The 18,650-nt window shown below is 44.9% G+C and overlaps 1 protein-coding gene and 1 long non-coding RNA gene across 4 annotated transcripts; one reads left to right on the forward strand and one right to left on the reverse strand.

The window, feature by feature from the left end:
* Nucleotides 1–245: 245 nt before the first annotated feature.
* LOC150059406 (uncharacterized) lies at nucleotides 246–2,743 on the reverse strand. Its single transcript, XR_016536363.1, has 3 exons — nucleotides 2,572–2,743; nucleotides 1,473–1,642; nucleotides 246–356 (listed from the first exon to the last, which is right to left on the reverse strand). It is a non-coding gene; the product is annotated as an uncharacterized LOC150059406 (long non-coding RNA).
* Nucleotides 2,744–9,667: 6,924 nt separating this feature from the next.
* On the forward strand, nucleotides 9,668–17,264 carry Pdcd2 (programmed cell death 2). Of its 3 annotated transcripts, none has more exons than XM_090337789.1 (6): nucleotides 9,668–9,983; nucleotides 10,411–10,653; nucleotides 11,750–11,887; nucleotides 15,885–15,988; nucleotides 16,653–16,766; nucleotides 16,930–17,264. In XM_090337789.1, exons 1-6 carry the CDS (start codon nucleotides 9,677–9,679, stop codon nucleotides 17,086–17,088), a joined length of 1,065 nt encoding a protein of 354 aa, XP_090193915.1. In that variant the 5' UTR covers nucleotides 9,668–9,676; the 3' UTR covers nucleotides 17,089–17,264. The 3 variants fall into 3 exon arrangements, with proteins under 3 accessions (XP_090193915.1, XP_090193916.1, XP_090193917.1); XM_090337790.1 differs by having other exon boundaries at nucleotides 11,801–11,887; XM_090337791.1 differs by having other exon boundaries at nucleotides 16,636–16,766; nucleotides 16,930–17,030.
* Nucleotides 17,265–18,650: the final 1,386 nt, after the last annotated feature.

The raw sequence follows: 18,650 nt of genomic DNA on the forward strand, positions 1-18,650 counted from the left end.
CTAACCTTGAACACAAAGAGGTTTAGGGATAGCACCCAGGCCCTGAGTTCAAGCCCCAGGACTAGAAAAAAGCAATAAATCTAGACAGAGGAACAGCTTTGAACCACAGAACTCCCCAGCTCCTACACACAAAATAGAAGGCCAAACTGTGTCTTCAACTCTGCTGAGGATTTACTAGCAATGGCTAATTCAGAACAAGAGAACATGTGGATGGTAAGTCTCACCCAGCCAACATTGGAGTCGTTGAAGCAGAGCCATTTTCCATCCACTGCATTCCGTATACAAGCACAGTAGTGACCAAAGTTGGCCATCCCGACATGGGCAATCACAGCAAAGAGTTCCTACTGCCCTTCAGGCTGGAAGAAGACAAGGCCCTCAGTGATTTATCCCGCCTTCCCCAGCCCTAGTCTTGAAGGAAGCATGTTTTGCCATGTATTTGTTACTGCTCTGTGCTAGGCACTGGTACTTCAAAGGTACTAGAGAAAAATCCTTGGCCTGGAGAATCTCATAGCTACTTAAAAGGAAACATTATAAACCAGAACTATAATGGCTTGCTTTATATTGCATACATGCATACAGTAAGTAGGGATTGGTCAATCTTCGTCCTCTGAGGAAAATGGAAACCCCCAAGAAAAGACCTGTTTTAACCCCCAAGAAAAGAAGGATGAATAACACTGGCCGGCCAGTTATCCAAAGGGAAGGTTTTTTTTGGTTTGGTTTGGTTTAGTTTGGGGAAGGGTTTAGGGGGGGGATTCTGAAGCCTTTGTTTCATCTTGGTCTCTTCTTTTTTTGCCAGTCCTGGGGTTTGAACTCAGGGCCTGGACACTTGTCCTTGGGTTTTCTCGAGGCTAGAGCTCTACCACTTGAGCCACAGCATCACTTCCAGCCTTTTCTCTGGAGGTGGAACCAAGGAATCAAACCAGGATCTTCATGCATAATTGACCAGCACTCCACCACTAGACCACACTTCTGGCCCCTTTCTGTCTGCTCTTGTGAGACAAGGTCTTACCATGTAACCCAAGCTGGCCTTGAACCAATGATCCTCTGGCCTGTGTCTCCCAACTGCAAAGACTATAGGCAGTGCCACTATACTTGGTAAAATAAATACTCTGCCTGAAATACACCTTCGCTCCTGTGACTCACAACAACCTGAGGACCACCTGTCTTCCTCGGTACTCCCCTGGCCTGGCCAGCAATCAGCATACATTCTCAGATGAGCGCAGTGCTCAGAGGAGGCAGACCTCACTGCATGAGACACTGCCCTTCCTCAGCCAGTGTGCAGCCAGCACAGCTGCTCACCTCACCCCACAGTGGAAGCCAGTAAAAGACCCAATCACTGGCCTTGACCGGTAAGAACCTGGAACTGGAGAATTCTTGAGTAGGTGCTATCTAACAGCTGAGGGGTTACAGCAGCTGAGCCTGAAGGAAGTCCTGTCTGGTGAGATGGATCCAGAAAGGTGGGAATACCTCACCTGCTCTGGGGCCTCACTGGGTCTTGTTGCTCGGTCAGGAGAACATGACTGAGATCCAAGTTCTGAGGGAAATGCAATGAGTGGCAGATTTTTTCAGTCTGTGAATTTCTAATGCAGAATCGCATAAGGTGAATGGCCAAACTTTGGGGCAAATGCATCATCTTCAAGACCTGCAAAAGCAAAAATCACTGTGAAATGCCAGGGCTGGTGGTTTACTCTTCTCCCCTGGAAGAGAAGTGTAGGAGACACACTGCAGGGCTAAAGGCTCCCATTGGTGACTCTGTTCAGCTTCTCCGAGACTCAAGTGACACTTGACTGTCACAGCACTGCGGATCTCAGGCAAAAGCCATGAGCTTCCCAGGGCTGCACACAGGCCCTTGAAACCCTAGGAGCAGGCGTCTGTTGTAGGGAGCTCGTCTAAAACTGGAGAGAAACCCCACCACCACCACCACCTGGCCCCGCACTCTCCCTGCCCTTCAGCTCTCGGTGAAGCTGCATGGAAAGCCCAGGGATCCTGGCACCAGCCCCACCTGGACCCCACCCCACCACACATCATGAAGAGTACTGAAGGTGTCTGGGAAGCCTTGGCCAGGAAACCCACAGTGGAAGCTTTTGAATCTGAGGTGTGAGTACTTGGTTTCCACGTGTCTTCATACACAGTTATCACAGAACCACTTGCTTTTGTTGGCTAACTCCCTAGGGTGGAAAAAGTAGCACAGAGCGTCTTCCTGTCCGTTGGAGGGGAACAAGGGACAGGCAATGTCAGCGGACCCTTTCCATCAAGAAAGCAGCCCACCCCCAAAGGTGAGGGTTCAAGCTTTGCTTCCACTTTACCCTGCACTCTTCTAAATAGCCCCCACTACTACTGCTCCATGTGCCAGGATCTTCCATGAATTGGAGGGGAAAAAAACGGGAGGGGCCCTTGTTCGTAGAACAGTGTAAGAAAAGTAGAAATAGGAGAGAGAACTTTTTCTGACCAATGAAATTGACCCTCTAGAGCTATGCAAGTGAAACAGAAATATTTTTAATATCAAAGGGAAATGACGCAAACAACAGGGCACTGGCAAAGTGGAACGTGCGGATTCACCAGGTCTCTCACCAGCCTTTTCAGAGGTTTTGAGTCCATGCCATACAGGGGAAGAGGGAGGGTCGGCATACAGCTAGTCCCACTGCTCTCTCCAGTACAGCTGAGGCAAACCAAGGAATCCTTGACCTGTATCGTGTACAGGGCCTGCAGCTTCTCCACCTGTAAGAAGGAGCCAAGGACAGGTTAGGCTGGTGTCCACAGCTGGACCTGTTAGACTGCCTAGCCCCTTACGCTGATTGCCCTACAAACAAGGGTGCAGTGGGTAGGGGAAAGAACACCGGGTTTTCGAGGTACCCTCACTGCATGTGGCATAAACAATGGTGAGAGACTTCTACGGGTCCTCTGACTCCTCCAGCTTCAGGCGCTTACCAAGTTCACATCAGGTATTTGATTCTTAATTAGGTTCCAGAACGTGAGGTAAAGCTGAGCGGCGTCATGCTGGACAAACACTGGTTAGAAAGAAGTAACAGCCTAGCAGTGAGGGCGTTGGAGGTGTCCCAGAACCAGACGCCCTGGCTGCACCAACGCTCACTACTTGACTTCTACAATCTCTTTCCCTAACTCTGCCAAAGGTCAGTATGTACTACCTATGAGCCGCTCAGGACACGAAAGTATTCTTGGTACTGAATTGGATGCAACCCATCCACTCTACATGCTCTAAAGGATCTGTTAAACTGGCAGCCTAGATGGAAAGGGAAAAGCCTGCCACAGAATAGCCATAGTAGGAACTAGGTCAACTGCAGGATCCAGGAGAGGCAGAGCGCGTTCTGACACGCCAGCTGTGTTCTCAGACACCACCAGCAGCACCAGCAGCTTCTTAGCAGGGCCAGGGTGGTCACACTGGGTTCCAGGACAGACCACCTCTGGGGATGTCTACTGCACAGGGCCAGTCACACCTCACCCCAGCAGCTGCCCTTGCTCCCTGATCACAGGACACTGTACCCGGGGCACGCTTAATCGCGCCAGAACTCCGAAAGGACCCAGAGACTACAACACCGCATCTAAAATCTTTCTGATTGAGCCAACACACATTCATTCTAAGAAAAAAAAAATTTTTTTAATACTGGTTCTGCAGGCTGATCTCTGGGCCTGGGCACTGGCCCTGAGGTTTTTGGCCCAAGGCTAGTACTCTACAACTACAGCTACAGCCCCATTTCCAGGCTCTTTTTGATAGTTAATTGAAGCTAACAATCTCATGGACTCTCTTACCTGGATGATTTCAATGGTGATCTTAATATCTCAACCTCCCAAGTAGCTAGGATTACAGGCGTGAGCCACAGGTGTCTGACTTTCTTTTTAATGTTTTACCCTTTATCCCTTTTTAAAATTGTCATTCTCTGTAGTTTTTCTTTTCACTTTACCTGTCTTACACTTACAAAGCATTCTACTAGACATTTATTCTACCTTCTTTTTGTCCTTCTTTATCCCTAGCTTTTCTTGGCCATAGCAATTCTTTACTTATTTTGTGTATGTGTGTGTGAGAGAGGCATGGGACTTGAACTCCGGGCCTGGGAACTGTCCCTGAGCTCTTTGGCTCAAAGCTAGTGCTCTATCACTTGAGCCACAGCCCCAGTTCCAGGTTTCTGGTGGTTAATTGGAAGTAAGAGTCCCATGGACTTTCATGCCTGGACTGGCTCTGAATAGCGATCCTCAGATCTCAGCCTCCTGAGTACCTAGAATTACATACATGAGCCACTGGCACCCAGCCAACTTTTATTCTTCCAGTCTCCTACTGTATCATATAAGAATATCAGTTCTCGGGGCCGGGAGTTTGGCCTAGTGGTTAAAGTGCTTGCCTAGCATGCATGAAGACCCGGGTTCGATTCCTCGGTACCACATATAGAAAAAAAGCCGGAAGTGGTGCTGAGGCTCAAGTGGTAGAGCTCTAGCCTTGAGAAAGTCCAAGGACAGTGCTCAGGCCCTGAGCTCAAGCCCCGGACTGGCAAAAAAAAAAAAAAAAGAATATCAGTTCTCACATACCAACTGAACTTTACTTATTGTAAATATTTGGTAAGTTATTGAATCAATGAGATTGTTAGTACTAAGTTATATCCCTAAGCCAGTGTAAAAAATGGATTATCAGGGCCAGGAGTTTGGTCTAGTGGTAGAGTGCTTGCCTAGCATACACGAAGACCTGGGTTCAATTCCTTGGTACCACATACAGAGAAAAAGCTGGAAGTGGTGCTGGGGCTCAAGTGGTAGAGCTAGAGCTCTAGTCTTGAGAAAGTCTAAGGACAGTGCCCAGGCTCTGAGTTCAAGCCCAGGACTGGCAAAAAAAATGGATTATCTGTCAGAATACAAATTTTCAATGGAAATTTTTCAGACAACCCAAGTCACAAACTACAAATTGAGTTTAAATGAGTAAATCTTTTTTCTTGAACTCAGGGCCTGGACCGTCACTGTCTTTGAGCCTTTGTTCTCAAGGCCACAGCACCACTTACAGCTTCTTCTGAGTAGTTTATTGGAGATAAGTGTCTCATTGGGACTTTTCTGCCTGGGCTGGCTTTGATCTGTGATCCTCAGATCTCAGCCTCCTGAGTAGGTAAGACTGCAGGCGTGAGCCACAGGCACACAGATGAGCAAATCTTAACATAGGAACACAGCAGGTATGAAAAGACATGACACTTTAGAAAAGTCAAGTCACACACAAAGAATCAGAATCACAGTGAAGTAGAGGAGGACCGAATCACTGAGCTGAAGTGATGATAGAATGAGCAATGAGAATTGATCATTCTCAATGAAATCAGAGAATACTGCCCATCTGAACCTTCTCTCCTCCTCCATCTCCCCTCCCCTCAGCTGTCCCTCCTCCCTCTTCTCCTTCACGCCCTCCCTCTCTTCTTCTTCTTCCCTTATCATTCCTCTATCTCCCACAATTTCTCTCTGGCTTCCACCCTCTTTAGATAAGCAGATAGGCGCCACTGCTTAGAGGAGTATCTTACATGGCACATTGTATTTCTGGAGACAGTATGCAAGCTCCACGGGTCGCACTGCTTTCTGACAGCTGTCCTGCATATTCTCTAGCAGTAAAAACAGCTGGAATAGGACACTTCTCTCTCGCTCTTCTGCTCCTTTGGGCACCGCTATCCTGTTAAGTAAGAACAGCCAGGAGCCTCTGCACCCCCACCATTCTCCTTGTGAGGTGAGCATTATATCACTTGGAAAAAATTTTCAGCTCCAGGCTATGTCCCCCTCATGAATTACATCTGACAGAGGATGGGGTACCTTAGGTACCCATGAGGGCTGTACAGAGAACCCCTCAGCTCCATAGTCACATTATAGTGAAGGGTAACACACGTGCTCAAGGGTAGAACAGAGGGGTGGATAAACTGTGCACTCAAGTGCAAAACAGGACCAGCAGAGTGGGAACAAGCAGAGGGGGGCAGGGACAGTGTGAAGGAGGGCAAGTCCAGGCAAACTGGTTCCTGTGCATGTATGAAAAGAGTAAGGAAGCCTACTATTGTTTAAAATGAGGGAGGGCATAAGAAAAGGAATAAAAGAGGTAAATCTGACCAAAGTATATTAAGTATGGTAATGCCATAATGACACCTTTTTGTACAATGAAAATACACTAATAAAAAGGTTGAAATGGCTGGGCACATGGCTCACGCCTGTAATACTAGCTATTCAGGAGGCTGAGATCTGAGAATCAAGGTTCAAAGCCAGTCCGGGCACAAAAGGACCTGAGACTCAAGGGAGCAGTATCCTTGAGCTAGCTCTGAGATAACGCCAAGGCTGAGTTCAAGCCCTATGACCCAGGGGAAAAAAAAGGTTAAAATGAGAAAATAAATTAACTCATTATTTATTAATATTTGTCTTGAATATCCAGTTCCCTACAATGATTTGGAGGTTTTTTTTTCTTTTTCCAGTCCTGGATCTTGAACTCAGGCCCTGGGCATTGTCCTTGGGCTTTCTAAAGGCTAGCTAGCTCTCTACCACAGTACCACTTCCAACTTTTTCTGTGTATGGAACCCAGGACTTCATGCATGCTTCATGGTTAAAAGATAAACAAGACCTGTTAGGTCTGACAGGGAAGGAAAAGGGCTTCTGCTTCTCTCCAAAGATTCTTATTAGTCTATAGAAAGCTCTGAACACGTTACCACTGGAATTCACCCAAGCAAATTGAAATACCTTGTAATGCCTGTTTGAAGTGTAAGATGTATATAATGAAAACATAAACAGCTGTCACACATCCCCTCACTCCCTTACCCCCATGCCCTATACAGGACATTGCTGAAAGCTCAGAGAAGACTCAGAGTTAAGGATACAGATTTAGAATGGGCTGCTGTGGTAAATAAAACTCAGACCTACTGCACGTTTTCCTTACTAACACCTAGCATAATTAAGGGAGCTTCACCAAATCGTTATGTTTCCTTCCTTGTTCACGTCTTTGGACTGTGTGTGTCTCGGGTCATTCAGTGTTCTATTCTTGATTTATTGAATCTCTGTACTTAGGAATTAATGGGTGTTTTATGTCTGGAGAGTTTTGCAGCTTATTTTTGGAATCTTTGGAGGTTTGTACTGATTTCCTTTGAAATGTTTCAGTTTATTGGACTTTTAATAACTCAGGGAATTTCTGTCACCCACCATAGCACCTACTAATCTCCAGCTTCAGCCCTGTCCACCACAATCACAGTAGCCTTTCCTGACATCTCCTTTTAGCCTCTGAAGTGTTCGCCTGTGACACCCTACTCTCCACCAATAGACAGCCCTCATGTTGATCATATGAGGTCCATGCTTCTGCTGCCTTAAAGACTACAAGGGGTATGTATCTGATCATCGGATGTGCCTCAAGTGTCATCTCAAAGCCCCGAACTGCAGCTTAGTTCCAGCTCTGGTTCCACACTCTTTGCCCAGGGTTCATTGGGTATCCGTAAAGGTCAAACTCTCATGGATGTCTGTTTGCAGGTTGTGTTCCAGATAGCCAGCATCTCCTCAGAGCCAAGTATGTGAACCTCCACCTCCATGTCTCCTGGGATTTGGACATGGTAAGCCTCTCTGTGCAGATTTACTCGCCCTCTAACACCAGTGGCTTTATGCATGCCTTCATATACCCTAGCAATTCCACAGGTGCACAGGACCCCACAATCAAGTCCCATGTTCTGTTGTGAGACCAAGACTATTTGGTTGCAGCCTTCTGGTATGTGGATCTGCACTGGTGTTTCATACTTGGTTAGAGATGTGGATGCCTGCTCCTCTGTTCTGTCCATACCTGTCCCATTTTGAATGCTAAATCAGCCATTCTGGGCATGCCTTGGTTAGAGATAATGATGCCTGCTCCTCTCCTCTGTCCTTAGCTCTCCTACTCTGGATACAAAAGACCCATTCTGGGCATGGCTTGCTCACAGTGACCAAGATCTGTCCCAGTTCACCAGCCCTAGAGGGAAAGTTCCAGAGACTCCTATCTCCAAGTAACCAAAAAACCAGAAGTGCAGGTGTAACTCAAGTGGTAGAGCACTAACCTTGAGAACAAAAGACCTCAGGGACAGAGCCCAGGCCCTGTGTTCAAGCCCTAGTACCCAGACCAAAAAATAAAATAAAACAAATTAAATAAAGTGATATAGCTGTAGCCAAAAGCCAAGTGAATGAACAAGGCCTTTAATTAGAGAATATTTACTTCAATTTCTAACTAAGCACAAGGCCAGAAGCAGAACTGTGGCTCAACTGGCACTATGTATTATAAGAAAAACATATAGGATTCACTGCTATACTATTTCAAGCTTAGTAATGAATGACCATTCAGCAATGACCATTCAGTAATAACTATTCAGAAATGCTCTTGGAATAAAATTCCTGTAAAGACTAGATATACTATATTAACTACATATTCACCATACACAATGTGCTGTAATTATCTCATTTCCTCCACTTCTTTGAATCTTTTTTCAAATTCTTTCAATTTCTCTTTTACTAAGTTTACTCCACTGACATCCAGAGTTAAAACTGATAGGAAGAGACTTGGGCTATTTGGTCTTTTCTCTCTGCAGGCCTTATAGCTTTCTTCACCTTTTTTTCTCTATTATCTTATTTTATGTTTAATTAGCTTTTCTTTATTCCCTTCGTTAAGGTTTTCCTGTTTTCCCCAATGTGTCCTGACCAAAACTCAGAATAGCCAAGTTCCAGTGACTAATGATGGCTAAGACTAGGAGGATCGTGATTAGCAGAAAAGTTCACACAATACACTTTGATTACATGATTGACAACAGTTAAATTAACTTTAATCTTCTAATGAGGGGAGGTGTGCAGACATGAGAGTGTTGGATGGTGGTCAGGAAATGTCCACTGACCCGCGAATGTACATAACGAATGCATGCACAGGACTTTAAACTAGGTGTGCTTCCTCACAGGGCTCCTCTCCCCAAACGGAAAAATCCCGCCCGGCGCCGACACATTACCCTATAATCCAGGCTACTCAGGAGACTGAGGTACGGACCTCAGGTGGAACCCAGCCTCTGCACAAAAATCCACGAGACTCCAATTAGCTTCCAGAAACAAAAGCCCTGCACAGAGGAGCCGTGGCTCCCGGCCGCGCACACTCCCACCCAAGCCGTCCCCTGACCACCGGCGCGGGCGGCGACCACCACCCTAGCACAGGCCCGGCCACGACGCCAGAGCCTCCACGTGCCGAACTGGACGTCCACCCCGACGCGGGCCCTCGAGCTACCTCGTCGGCACGCTCAACGCGGCACGCGGACCACCACGGAACCCAAACGCTCTTGACAAACCCTCTTAACCCTTCCACAGCCCACCCCTGAACCCGGGGCGCGGGCACCGGCCGGAGCGCCTCAGGCCCTCCGTGTCCGGCTGCCCACGGCTCGGCCTCCGCACTCACACGCCCCTCCCGCCGGAGCTCGGACTTCCCAGACCTGAAGGCCGCCCGGCACCCAGGCGAGCCACCCGAGGCGCGCCTTTCCGCTCCGCGCCTGTCTCCCTTCCCCACACCTCTCCACGCGTGCGTCCAGCCCGCGCGCGTCCCCGCCCGCGTGCGGCTGAAGCCTCTGCCTCGGTCCCGCCCCTGGCTTCCAGGCCCGCCTCCCGCCTTCCGGTGCTACCTCCCGTCTTCCGGGACGGCCCGACGCCCTCTGGGCCCGCCTGCCGACTTCCGGCCGGGTAGGCCATGGCCGCGGCGGCCCGTGGTTCTGTAGCTGCGTCCCGGCCCGGGAGGGTGGAGCTGGGCTTTGCGGAGGCGTCGCCGGCCTGGAGACTGCGCAGCGAACAGTTCCCCAGCAAGGTCGGGGGGCGGCCGGCGTGGCTGAGCGCGGCGGGGCTGCCGGGGCCCGCGGCCCTGGCCTGCCCACGCTGCGGCCGGCCCCTCGCTTTCCTGCTGCAGGTGTACGCGCCGCTGCCCGGCCGGGCCGACGCCTTCCACCGCAGCCTCTTCCTGTTCTGCTGCCGCGAGCCCCCGTGCTGCGGGGGTCTCCGAGGTGCGCGCCGAGGCCCGGGTCCTGTCAGCAGAAGCCGACCGCGGGGGGACCGCGGGGGACGCGAGGGGGACCGCGGGGGGACCGCGGGGAACGCGGGGGGGGGGGTGGGCTGCGCCCGCTCCACTAGATTCTCTCTGCTCAGTTTCTTTGAGCAACTGGTACCAATACCATCGATAGGCGGAACCTGGATTTGAAAAGCCCCTTAATTCATTTATCGTGTCTTGCGTTGGTCTGGTTTTTTACCCTTTCATAAAAAAATCTAAAGACCTTTGGGGGGAGGGGGACTTGACTCTTCTCCAAGAAAAAAAGATACATGAAAGAATACCCTTGCATTTTACGAAGAAAGCCATAGAGGGAGTCTCATATCTGATTTCTTATTTCCTTTCACTGAAAATGTTACTTTCATACATTTTTCTCCTATTCTTAGTTTTCAGGAACCAGTTACCCAGGAAAAACGAGTTTTATTCATATGAGCCACCTTCTGAGGAGCCTCCTTCAGAAGCAGGAGAATCTTTGCATCTCCAACTTAAATCTGGAGCTCATCTCTGCAGAGTTTGTGGCTGTTTAGGTCCCAAAACGTGTTCAAGATGCCACCAGGCACATTATTGCAGTAAGGAGCATCAGACACTAGACTGGAGATTGGGACATAAGCAGACTTGTACGCAGCTAGGTAAGACCCCTCTGTTGTCTTTCCTCCCCTTCCCCATCTCAACAATTACATAGCTTTTGTGAACCCAAATATTGAAGTTTTATGAAATGATGATGTGAACACCTTAATAAAGGAGCTTGATTTCCAAACCAGGCACTAGAGGCTCACTCCTGAAATCCCAGCTACTCAGGGACTGAGAGCTGAAGATCTTGGTTGAAAGCAGCCCAAGCAAGAAAATATGAGACCTCTATCTCCAGTTAACCACCAAAAAGCTAAAAATAGAGATGTGGCTCAAGTGGTAGAGCAAGTGCTAGCCTTGAGCACAAAAGCCCTGGCACAGCACCCAGGCCCTGAGTTCAAACCCAAGACTTCCCCTCCTCCCAATTTTATTTTTTCTTTTTAGTTTTAATCACTTTAGTTTGTATGACAGATTGGCCTTAATATAGGCATCCTCACATTTGCTGGACAAGCAGTCTACCATTTATAGCTTGAACTACACTTATAGCTTGGAATTTAATGTGCAACCTCTAAAATACCAGAATCACCTATGTTAATTTAAGAAACTGCAATACATGGAGTCATATAATGAATCCCCATGCTTCAGCTGATAACATATCAAATAGAGGAGATCCAGTAAGTTATCGTAGAGATGAAAAGGCCTTACCGTTTAGTGACATCCCTTGTAGTGTCACTGAGCACATTACTCATCTTTGTCACCACAAAAACAAACCTATGCTGCCAGTCTTATGAAAATGAATATAGCTTGTACAATATATAGTATATAACACTTAGTAAACAACTGTGATAATACTTTTTTTATTAGAACACATTTCTGTTAAGGAAAAAACTTTACTTTTATATGGTGTGTTATGTTACACTGGCAGCGGCCTCATGTATGTGGTACTTTATCATGTATCCTGATTGCATTGTGAAGCTGTGTGCGTGACCTGAACCATCTAGGTTTGTGTGAGTATACTGATGTTTGAGCAGTGGTGAAATTGCCAGACAATGCAGTTCTCAGAATTATGTCATGCAACCCATGGTTGTACTTCAGAGATGGGAAAAATATTAGGCCATCTTCAAAACTAGATTTGGTAATCATAATGTAACTTTTTAGTTCCAGAGAATTTGGATGATACAGTTCCAGACCATAACTTCCTTTTTCCAGAATTTGAAATTATTATAGAAACAGAAGATGAGATTCTGCCTGAAGTTGTGGATAAAGACGATGACTCTGAGATTATAGGAAGTATGGGTAAGAAGTCAGTGTTAATCTAACATTGTAGTGACCAAATACTTGAAAGACAAAGGAAGAAAGATTTGTATTATAGATCATGATTTTAGGTGTTTTCAGTCTTTAGTTTGCTTGCTCCATTATGCCTTCCTGTCATAAAGCAGAACATCATGTAGCACAAGTTTGTGGTACAGCAGATTTCCTTATGTGTTGTCCAGGAAGCAAGAGAGCCACAGAGGGAATAGGTATACAATTTAAACAGATGCCTTCAGTAACATACTTCACCCAGGCAGATGAAATAAAGCCTGTTCAGCTGTGAATTCATCCATGGGTTATCCCATTCATTCAGTTAGCATTCTTATCATCTAGACATCTCAACAGGGCCACCAGATAGTGGAAACTAAGAATGTCAGCTTACTGATTTATAGTCCATTCAACTCATTATGTGATAGAACAAGTTTGAAAATCTTATTGAGTAAGGAAACACCCCACTGCTTAGTGTAAGGGAAGAGACCACATAAAGTTCGTCTTTTAGGGGAGTTAAATACACTATGGTGACCAATAAATAGTACAGTTCTTGGGGAACCCACTTAGAGGGGCGTATACATGAAAACCAGCATGTGTTTATACTATTGCTCATGTTTGCAGAAATGGTAAATGAAAATGCTTTGAGATAGCATTAGTGAATGGGAGGGCAAAGGTGGGACTCGGCATCTTATTTTAGGTAGGTGTGACTAGACCCATGTTAGCATTTATAGAATCATAATATTTGTAAAAGACAGCCATAAATAATTTTAAAAGTAAATATAACCATTAGATAATTCAATAGACCAATAGTCAATAACATTTCTAACTTAGCTTTAAAATACAGTGGTTTGATAATGTGTCTCCAAAAGAACTGAACCCCACTGTAAAAAAAAAGGGAAAGGATATGTCTGAGTTTTCCTTTGAAAGGTTACAACTATTGTTATTTTGACCTGGCCATGCACTAGGAAATACAATGAGTCATTATGTTGGCCTAGAGGCAGAATGCTTGCCTAACAAATGAATTTCAATCTCACTAGAGAAGTGCTTGTGTCCAGAACTGGCAAGTTACTGTTTAAATGATGTTGGAACATGGTCATGACAGAGAGCAAAGAAATTAAACTGCAGCTATTAAACCATACCAAATAAATTAAATAGTACTTTTTAAAAAGTCAGCCATCAGTTAGCAGATGCCTGTGGCTAATGACTGAAAATACCAGGTACTCATGAGGCTGAGATCTGAGGATCATGATTCAAAGCCAGCCCAGGCACCAAAGTCCATGTGACTCTTACCTCCAATTAATCACCAGAAAACTCAAGTGCCTCTGTAGCTCAAGGGGTAGGGGAGTAGCCTTGAGTTGAAGAGCTCAGGAACAGTGCCCAGGCCCAGAATTCAAGGCCCACACTGACCAAAAAAACATTCAGCAATCACCTGATATTGAAAATTGGTAAATGAGCTGGGCACAGTGGCTCACACTTGTAATCCTAGCTACTCAGGAGGCTGAAATCTGAGGGTCAAGGTTCAAAGCCAGCCCAGGCACAAAAGGACCTGAGACTCTTTATCTCCAATTAACCTCTAGAAAATGGAAAGTGGGGCTTGGCTCAAGGGTAGGGTGGTAGCCTTGAGCTGAAGAGCTCAGGAACAGTGCCCAGGCTGAGTTCAAGCCCTATGACCCACAAAAATAAAAATTGGTAAATGAAAGACTTAGTGCAAGTGGGATACATCAGAGTAAGATAGGAGTCTTGAAATCTTACTTGAAGCTGATTATTACTACTTAGTAATCCACTATAGTAAATGAGGCTGAGATCTGACGATGGAGGTTCAAAGTCAGCCAGGCACTAAAGTCTGTGAGGCTTTTATCTCCAATTAACCACTAAAAAACTAGAAGTGACACTGTGGCTCAAGGGGTAGGGTGGTAGTATTGAGATGAAGAGCTCAGGAACAGCGCCCAAACCCAGAGTTCAAGCTCCATGATTGACCCTTCCCCCCCCTCCCAAAAAAAGAAGGAAAGGAAAGGTTGATGGCAGTAGGAAACAGTAAAGCCATCACTGAAGATATTTAGAGTTTCTTAGTCAGTTCTGGCTTTGTTAGTCAAGTGCCATTAGTGAATGCCTTCTCAAGTTTATCAAAATGGTAAAATTTTATTTCATGTTAAGTGAAGATATCTCTCTATATAGAAAGAGAAATTTTATTTCATGTTAAGATGTCAATGTGTATGTATATATATAGATTTTTTTTTTTAATGGTACTGGGATTTGCTAAACAGTGCTCAAATGCTAAGCCTCTCTCCCTTTTACTCTATAAATTACTGATAGGGTTTTTTTCTTCTGGCTGGTCTAGACTGCTTCCTGCAGTAGCAGGAATAACAGGTTTGTGACACTCAACTTTTTCACTTGAGATGGGAATCCTGTAAAATTTTGCCCAGGCTGAGCTAAAATCATTCTCCCACATAACTGAGATACAGATGGGCACTACCCTGCCCCACTATTTTTTGACATCGGATATCATTAATACAAATGTTTTAAATTGTTTACACCAATCTCAGTGTGCAATCCTTCAATCCCAAAGCAACCATGGTGACTTCACATTACCAAGACTAAATACTGTACTGACATGAACTTGGTGTGTTATATCAGCAGTGGTGCATGGTTGCTGGAACTCCAAATATGAATGTAGAGCAGAAACTGAAGAATGCATAATGGACTAAGTTGAACACAAGCTGAGAAAAGAGATGCGTAAGACATGAGAGTTCAAGCCCCCAACCAGGGGTGAGGAAATCCCAAGTACCATATTGGGCTGGGAATGTAGCTTAGTGGTAGAGTGCTTGCCTTGCATGCATGAAGCCCTGTGTTCATTCAATTCCTCAGTACCACCTAAACAGAAAAGGCTAATAGTAGACCGGTGGCTCAAGTAGCAGAATCCTAACCTTGAGCAAAAAGGAGATCAGGGACAGTGGCCCATGCCCTGAGTTAAAGCCCCATGATTGGCCAAAAAAAAAAAAAAAAAAGTGTATGTATATATATATATATATATATATATATATGTGTGTGTGTGTGTGTGTGTGTGTACAAATATATGTAGTAAAATGTAGACATAGTTTGTTACATGGAAGACATGGAAGAAGCTTTCCTTAGAGTATAATGTTTTGGAATTCTGTATACGTTATCCTTCAATATGGCTAAACTCCCTTCAGGTTATCTGAAATCCTGGTCAAAAAGTTTAAGCTACTAGTTACTATTAAATATTTTATTCTTAGCTGAGCATGGTGGCACACATCTGTAATCCTAGCTACTCAGGAGGCTGAGATCTGTGGATCAAGGTTCAAGGCAAGCCTGGTCACTAAAGAACTCATCTCCAATTAAGCACTAGAAAAAGGGAAATGGGGCTGTGGCTCCAGGGGTAGAGCAGTAGCCTTGAGCTGAAGAGCTCAGGGACAGTGCCTAGGCCCAGAGTTCAAGCCCCCATGACCAAAAATACATATATATACATATATGTATATATATTCTTGACACATTTATTAGGACTGTAACTTTAAAAATTTTTATCCAGGTCTGAAGTTTGGCCTAGTGGTAGAATGCTTAGCATACACTAAGACTCAGGTTCGATTCCTTGGTACGACATAGAGAAAAGCCAGAAGTGGTGCTGTGGCTCAAGTGGTAGAGCGCTAGCCTTGAGGAAAAGCCCAAGGATAGTGCTCTGGCCCTGAATTCAAGGCCCAGGACTGGCAAAAAAAAAAAAATTCCTTAAAACAACACAATACTGTATGTTATATTCTCCATATTTTCATCCATGGGTCCATCTTGTAATTTGAATCTTTGGAGTGGATGCATACTATTTATATAATGGTTCATGGAAGACCTGGAAATATACACACATGCTATGTGAATAAGTAAGGAAAACCATCTGAGTTAAATTGGGTTCCTAGTGTACCTTGTGAATTGTCAGTTGTGGGAAAATTTCCTGTCTTCCAAAATCATTATGTTGCTTTTTCAGGTGAAGCACTTGAGGAAGAACTAGATTCTATGGCAAGGCATGAATCCTTGGAAGATCAAGTTTTCCAGAAGTTTAAAACTCAGATTGCCCTTGAACCAGAGCAGGTATGCAGAATTTACATCTATTTGCTGCGTTTTTAGACACGTTTTCAGAATATAATCTCTAAGAAATAATCCTTCATAGTAAAGCTCCTCTGTTCCTTTGGGAGCAGGGTTTTTAAAAATACTGTTACAGGATTTCTCTGAAAAGATGAGTACCCGGGGCTAGGAGTTTGGCCTAGTGGTTAAAGTGCTTGCCTAGCATGCACAAAGACCCGGGTTCCATTCCTTGGTACCACATACATACAAAAAAGCTGGAAGTGGTGCTGAGGCTCAGGTGGTAGAGCTCTAGCCTTGAGAAAGTCCAAGGACAGTGCTCAGGCCCTGAGCTCAAGCCCAGGACTGGCCAAAAAAAAAAAAAAAAAGATGAGTACCACATTGAAAGACTGAAGAATATATGGGGTAACTGATAGGATGCATTTACTAACATCATTTTTTATGAAGAATCTGGTAACTAGGAGTCAATAGCAATCCTTTCTCAATCTATTAATAGGAGTAAGGTTCTGACATTTTTAAGAAAATGATGGAATTTAGTTTGGGGAGAGATTGAAAAGGTGTTAATGCTGTATCAAGTATAAGGACATAAATAATTTCTCTAAATAACCACCATGTTACCACTGGAAGCTACAGGAGTTGTTAATATTTGAATATAGTTTTCATTTTATTTTAGATTCTCCGATATGGCAGAAATATTCAGCCCATCTGGATTTCTGGGGAAAATGTACCTCAAAAAAAGGATATTCCAAATTGCCCCTGTGGCGCCAAGAGAGTATTTGAATTCCAGGTATGGTCTTAAATTTGGACTGTTTTAGTTTATAACTACCCTGCTTGTGTTTACGGACATCATAGTAAAACTTAGTACTGAAGCATGGCTGTACACACATCAGCATAGTAGTATGTAAAGCAGCTATAATGTTGAAGCCATGTTCCAACTTTTCTCTCCTCAGGTCATGCCTCAGCTGCTGAACCACCTAAAGGCAGACAGACTGGGCAAGAGTGTTGATTGGGGTGTCCTGGCTGTCTTCACCTGCGCTGAGAACTGCAGCTTGGGCACTGGCTACACAGAAGAATTTGTGTGGAAACAGGATATAGTAAACACACCTTGAAGATACGAAGTCTTACAACCTCCCAATTCCATCTCAAGGACTTTGATCTCTTCTTCCAAAGATGGATGCACAAAAATGCTTGAGACAGTATCTGCCGTATCTTTCTATATATTAATACAGCAAATCTACTCAATGAAAGGCTGGGAGCATAGCCTAGTTGGTAGAGTGCTCGCCTAGCATGCACACAGCCCTGGGTTCAATTCCTTGGTATATACACAGAAAAAGCCAGGAAGTGGTGCTATTGGCTCAAGTGGCAGAGTGCTAGCCTTGAGCAAAAAGTGTCCAAGAATAGTACCCAGGCCCTGAGTTCAAGCCCAGGACTGGAACAAAAAATACTCAATGACAGGCCCATGTCCACTGTAGAGGGAGATCATTTGTTCTGATGGACTATATGGACACCAAATAATGTATCAGTGAACATATGGATGGTATTCATATGGTGTTTGTTTTTTAGAAATTTTCACATATGTGTATGTTCATAGAAGTCAATCTGGAAAGATACACAAACTGGTTACCTATGACTGGTGGAACCAAGTGACATGTTTTCTTATATATACATATTTTCTATAATAAAAATGAGCTAAATGCCTAATGAACTCAAAATATCTTTTTTTTTTTTTTTGTGGGTCATGGGGCTTGAACTCAACCTGGGCACTGTCTCTGAGCTCTTCAGCTCAAGGCTACCACCCTACCCACTTTCCCATTTTATAGAGGTTAACTGGAGATAGGAGTCTCAGGTCCTTTTGTGCCAGGGCTGGCTTTGAACCTTGATCCTCAAATCTCAGCCTCACAGAGTAGCCAGCCAGGATTACAGTCGTGAGCCACCGCACCTCGGCTTCTTTTTTTTTTTTTTAGTGTCGGTCATGGGGCTTAAACTCTGAGCCTAGGCATTGCTCCTAAGCTCTCCAGCTCAAGGCCAGCACTCTACCATTTGAGCCACAGTGCCACTTCCAGTTTTCTAATGGTTGTTTGGAGATAAAAAAAAAAAAAAAAAGGGTCCCAACTGTCTGATGCCAGAACATGAAAAAAAAAACAAAAAAACAATGAACCTTGTTAGGTGAGTAAATAAGATAAATAGGATACCCAATAGGCAGAGGAGCAATGCCAGAGATGGCCAGATCAGAGGAAAAATGGCTGATTATTGGTGAAGGAGATCTTAATGAAGAAGCCCTCCCTCAGAACTGGTCATCTGGGACCTTGCTTTTAGTTCCGAGAAAACATTTTGAAAATTTGGTATATCTCAGCACTCAGAAGGCTAAGGCAGGAAGTCTACTAGTTTGAGGCTAGCCTGGGCTAAAAGTCCCAGCCACTGAAATAGAAAATAGAAATAGTGAGTCCAGGCACAAGTGTCTTTACCCCTACGATGCTGAAACAGGGTTGTGATGTTAGGCTAACCCTGACAGAAGAGTTAATGAGATGTCCCACTTCCACTTTTATTTCTCAAAGAAAAACATTGGAAAGAAAATGTGAAACTATTTGCAAGCAATTACATGACTAGAACTCAAGAATTCAGTAAACAGATGATTAAGAAATGTTAAATATTCCACTAATGAATTATAATA

This window comes from Megascapheus bottae, chromosome 8 (assembly GCF_031878675.1).
Source record: "Megascapheus bottae isolate mThoBot1 chromosome 8, mThoBot2.hap1, whole genome shotgun sequence".
Lineage (NCBI taxonomy): Eukaryota > Metazoa > Chordata > Mammalia > Rodentia > Geomyidae > Megascapheus > Megascapheus bottae.

What these genes read in the sequence shown, in the direction of transcription:
- Pdcd2 (XM_090337789.1), top strand. Translation starts at nt 9,677, where the DNA reads ATGGCCGCGGCGGCCCGTGGTTCTGTAGCTGCGTCCCGGCCCGGGAGG. An exon ending in GCAGACTTGTACGCAGCTAG is followed by an intron (nt 10,654 to 11,749) that starts GTAAGACCCCTC and finishes GTAACTTTTTAG; the next exon opens with TTCCAGAGAATTTGGATGAT. An exon ending in TGAGATTATAGGAAGTATGG is followed by an intron (nt 11,888 to 15,884) that starts GTAAGAAGTCAG and finishes TTGCTTTTTCAG; the next exon opens with GTGAAGCACTTGAGGAAGAA.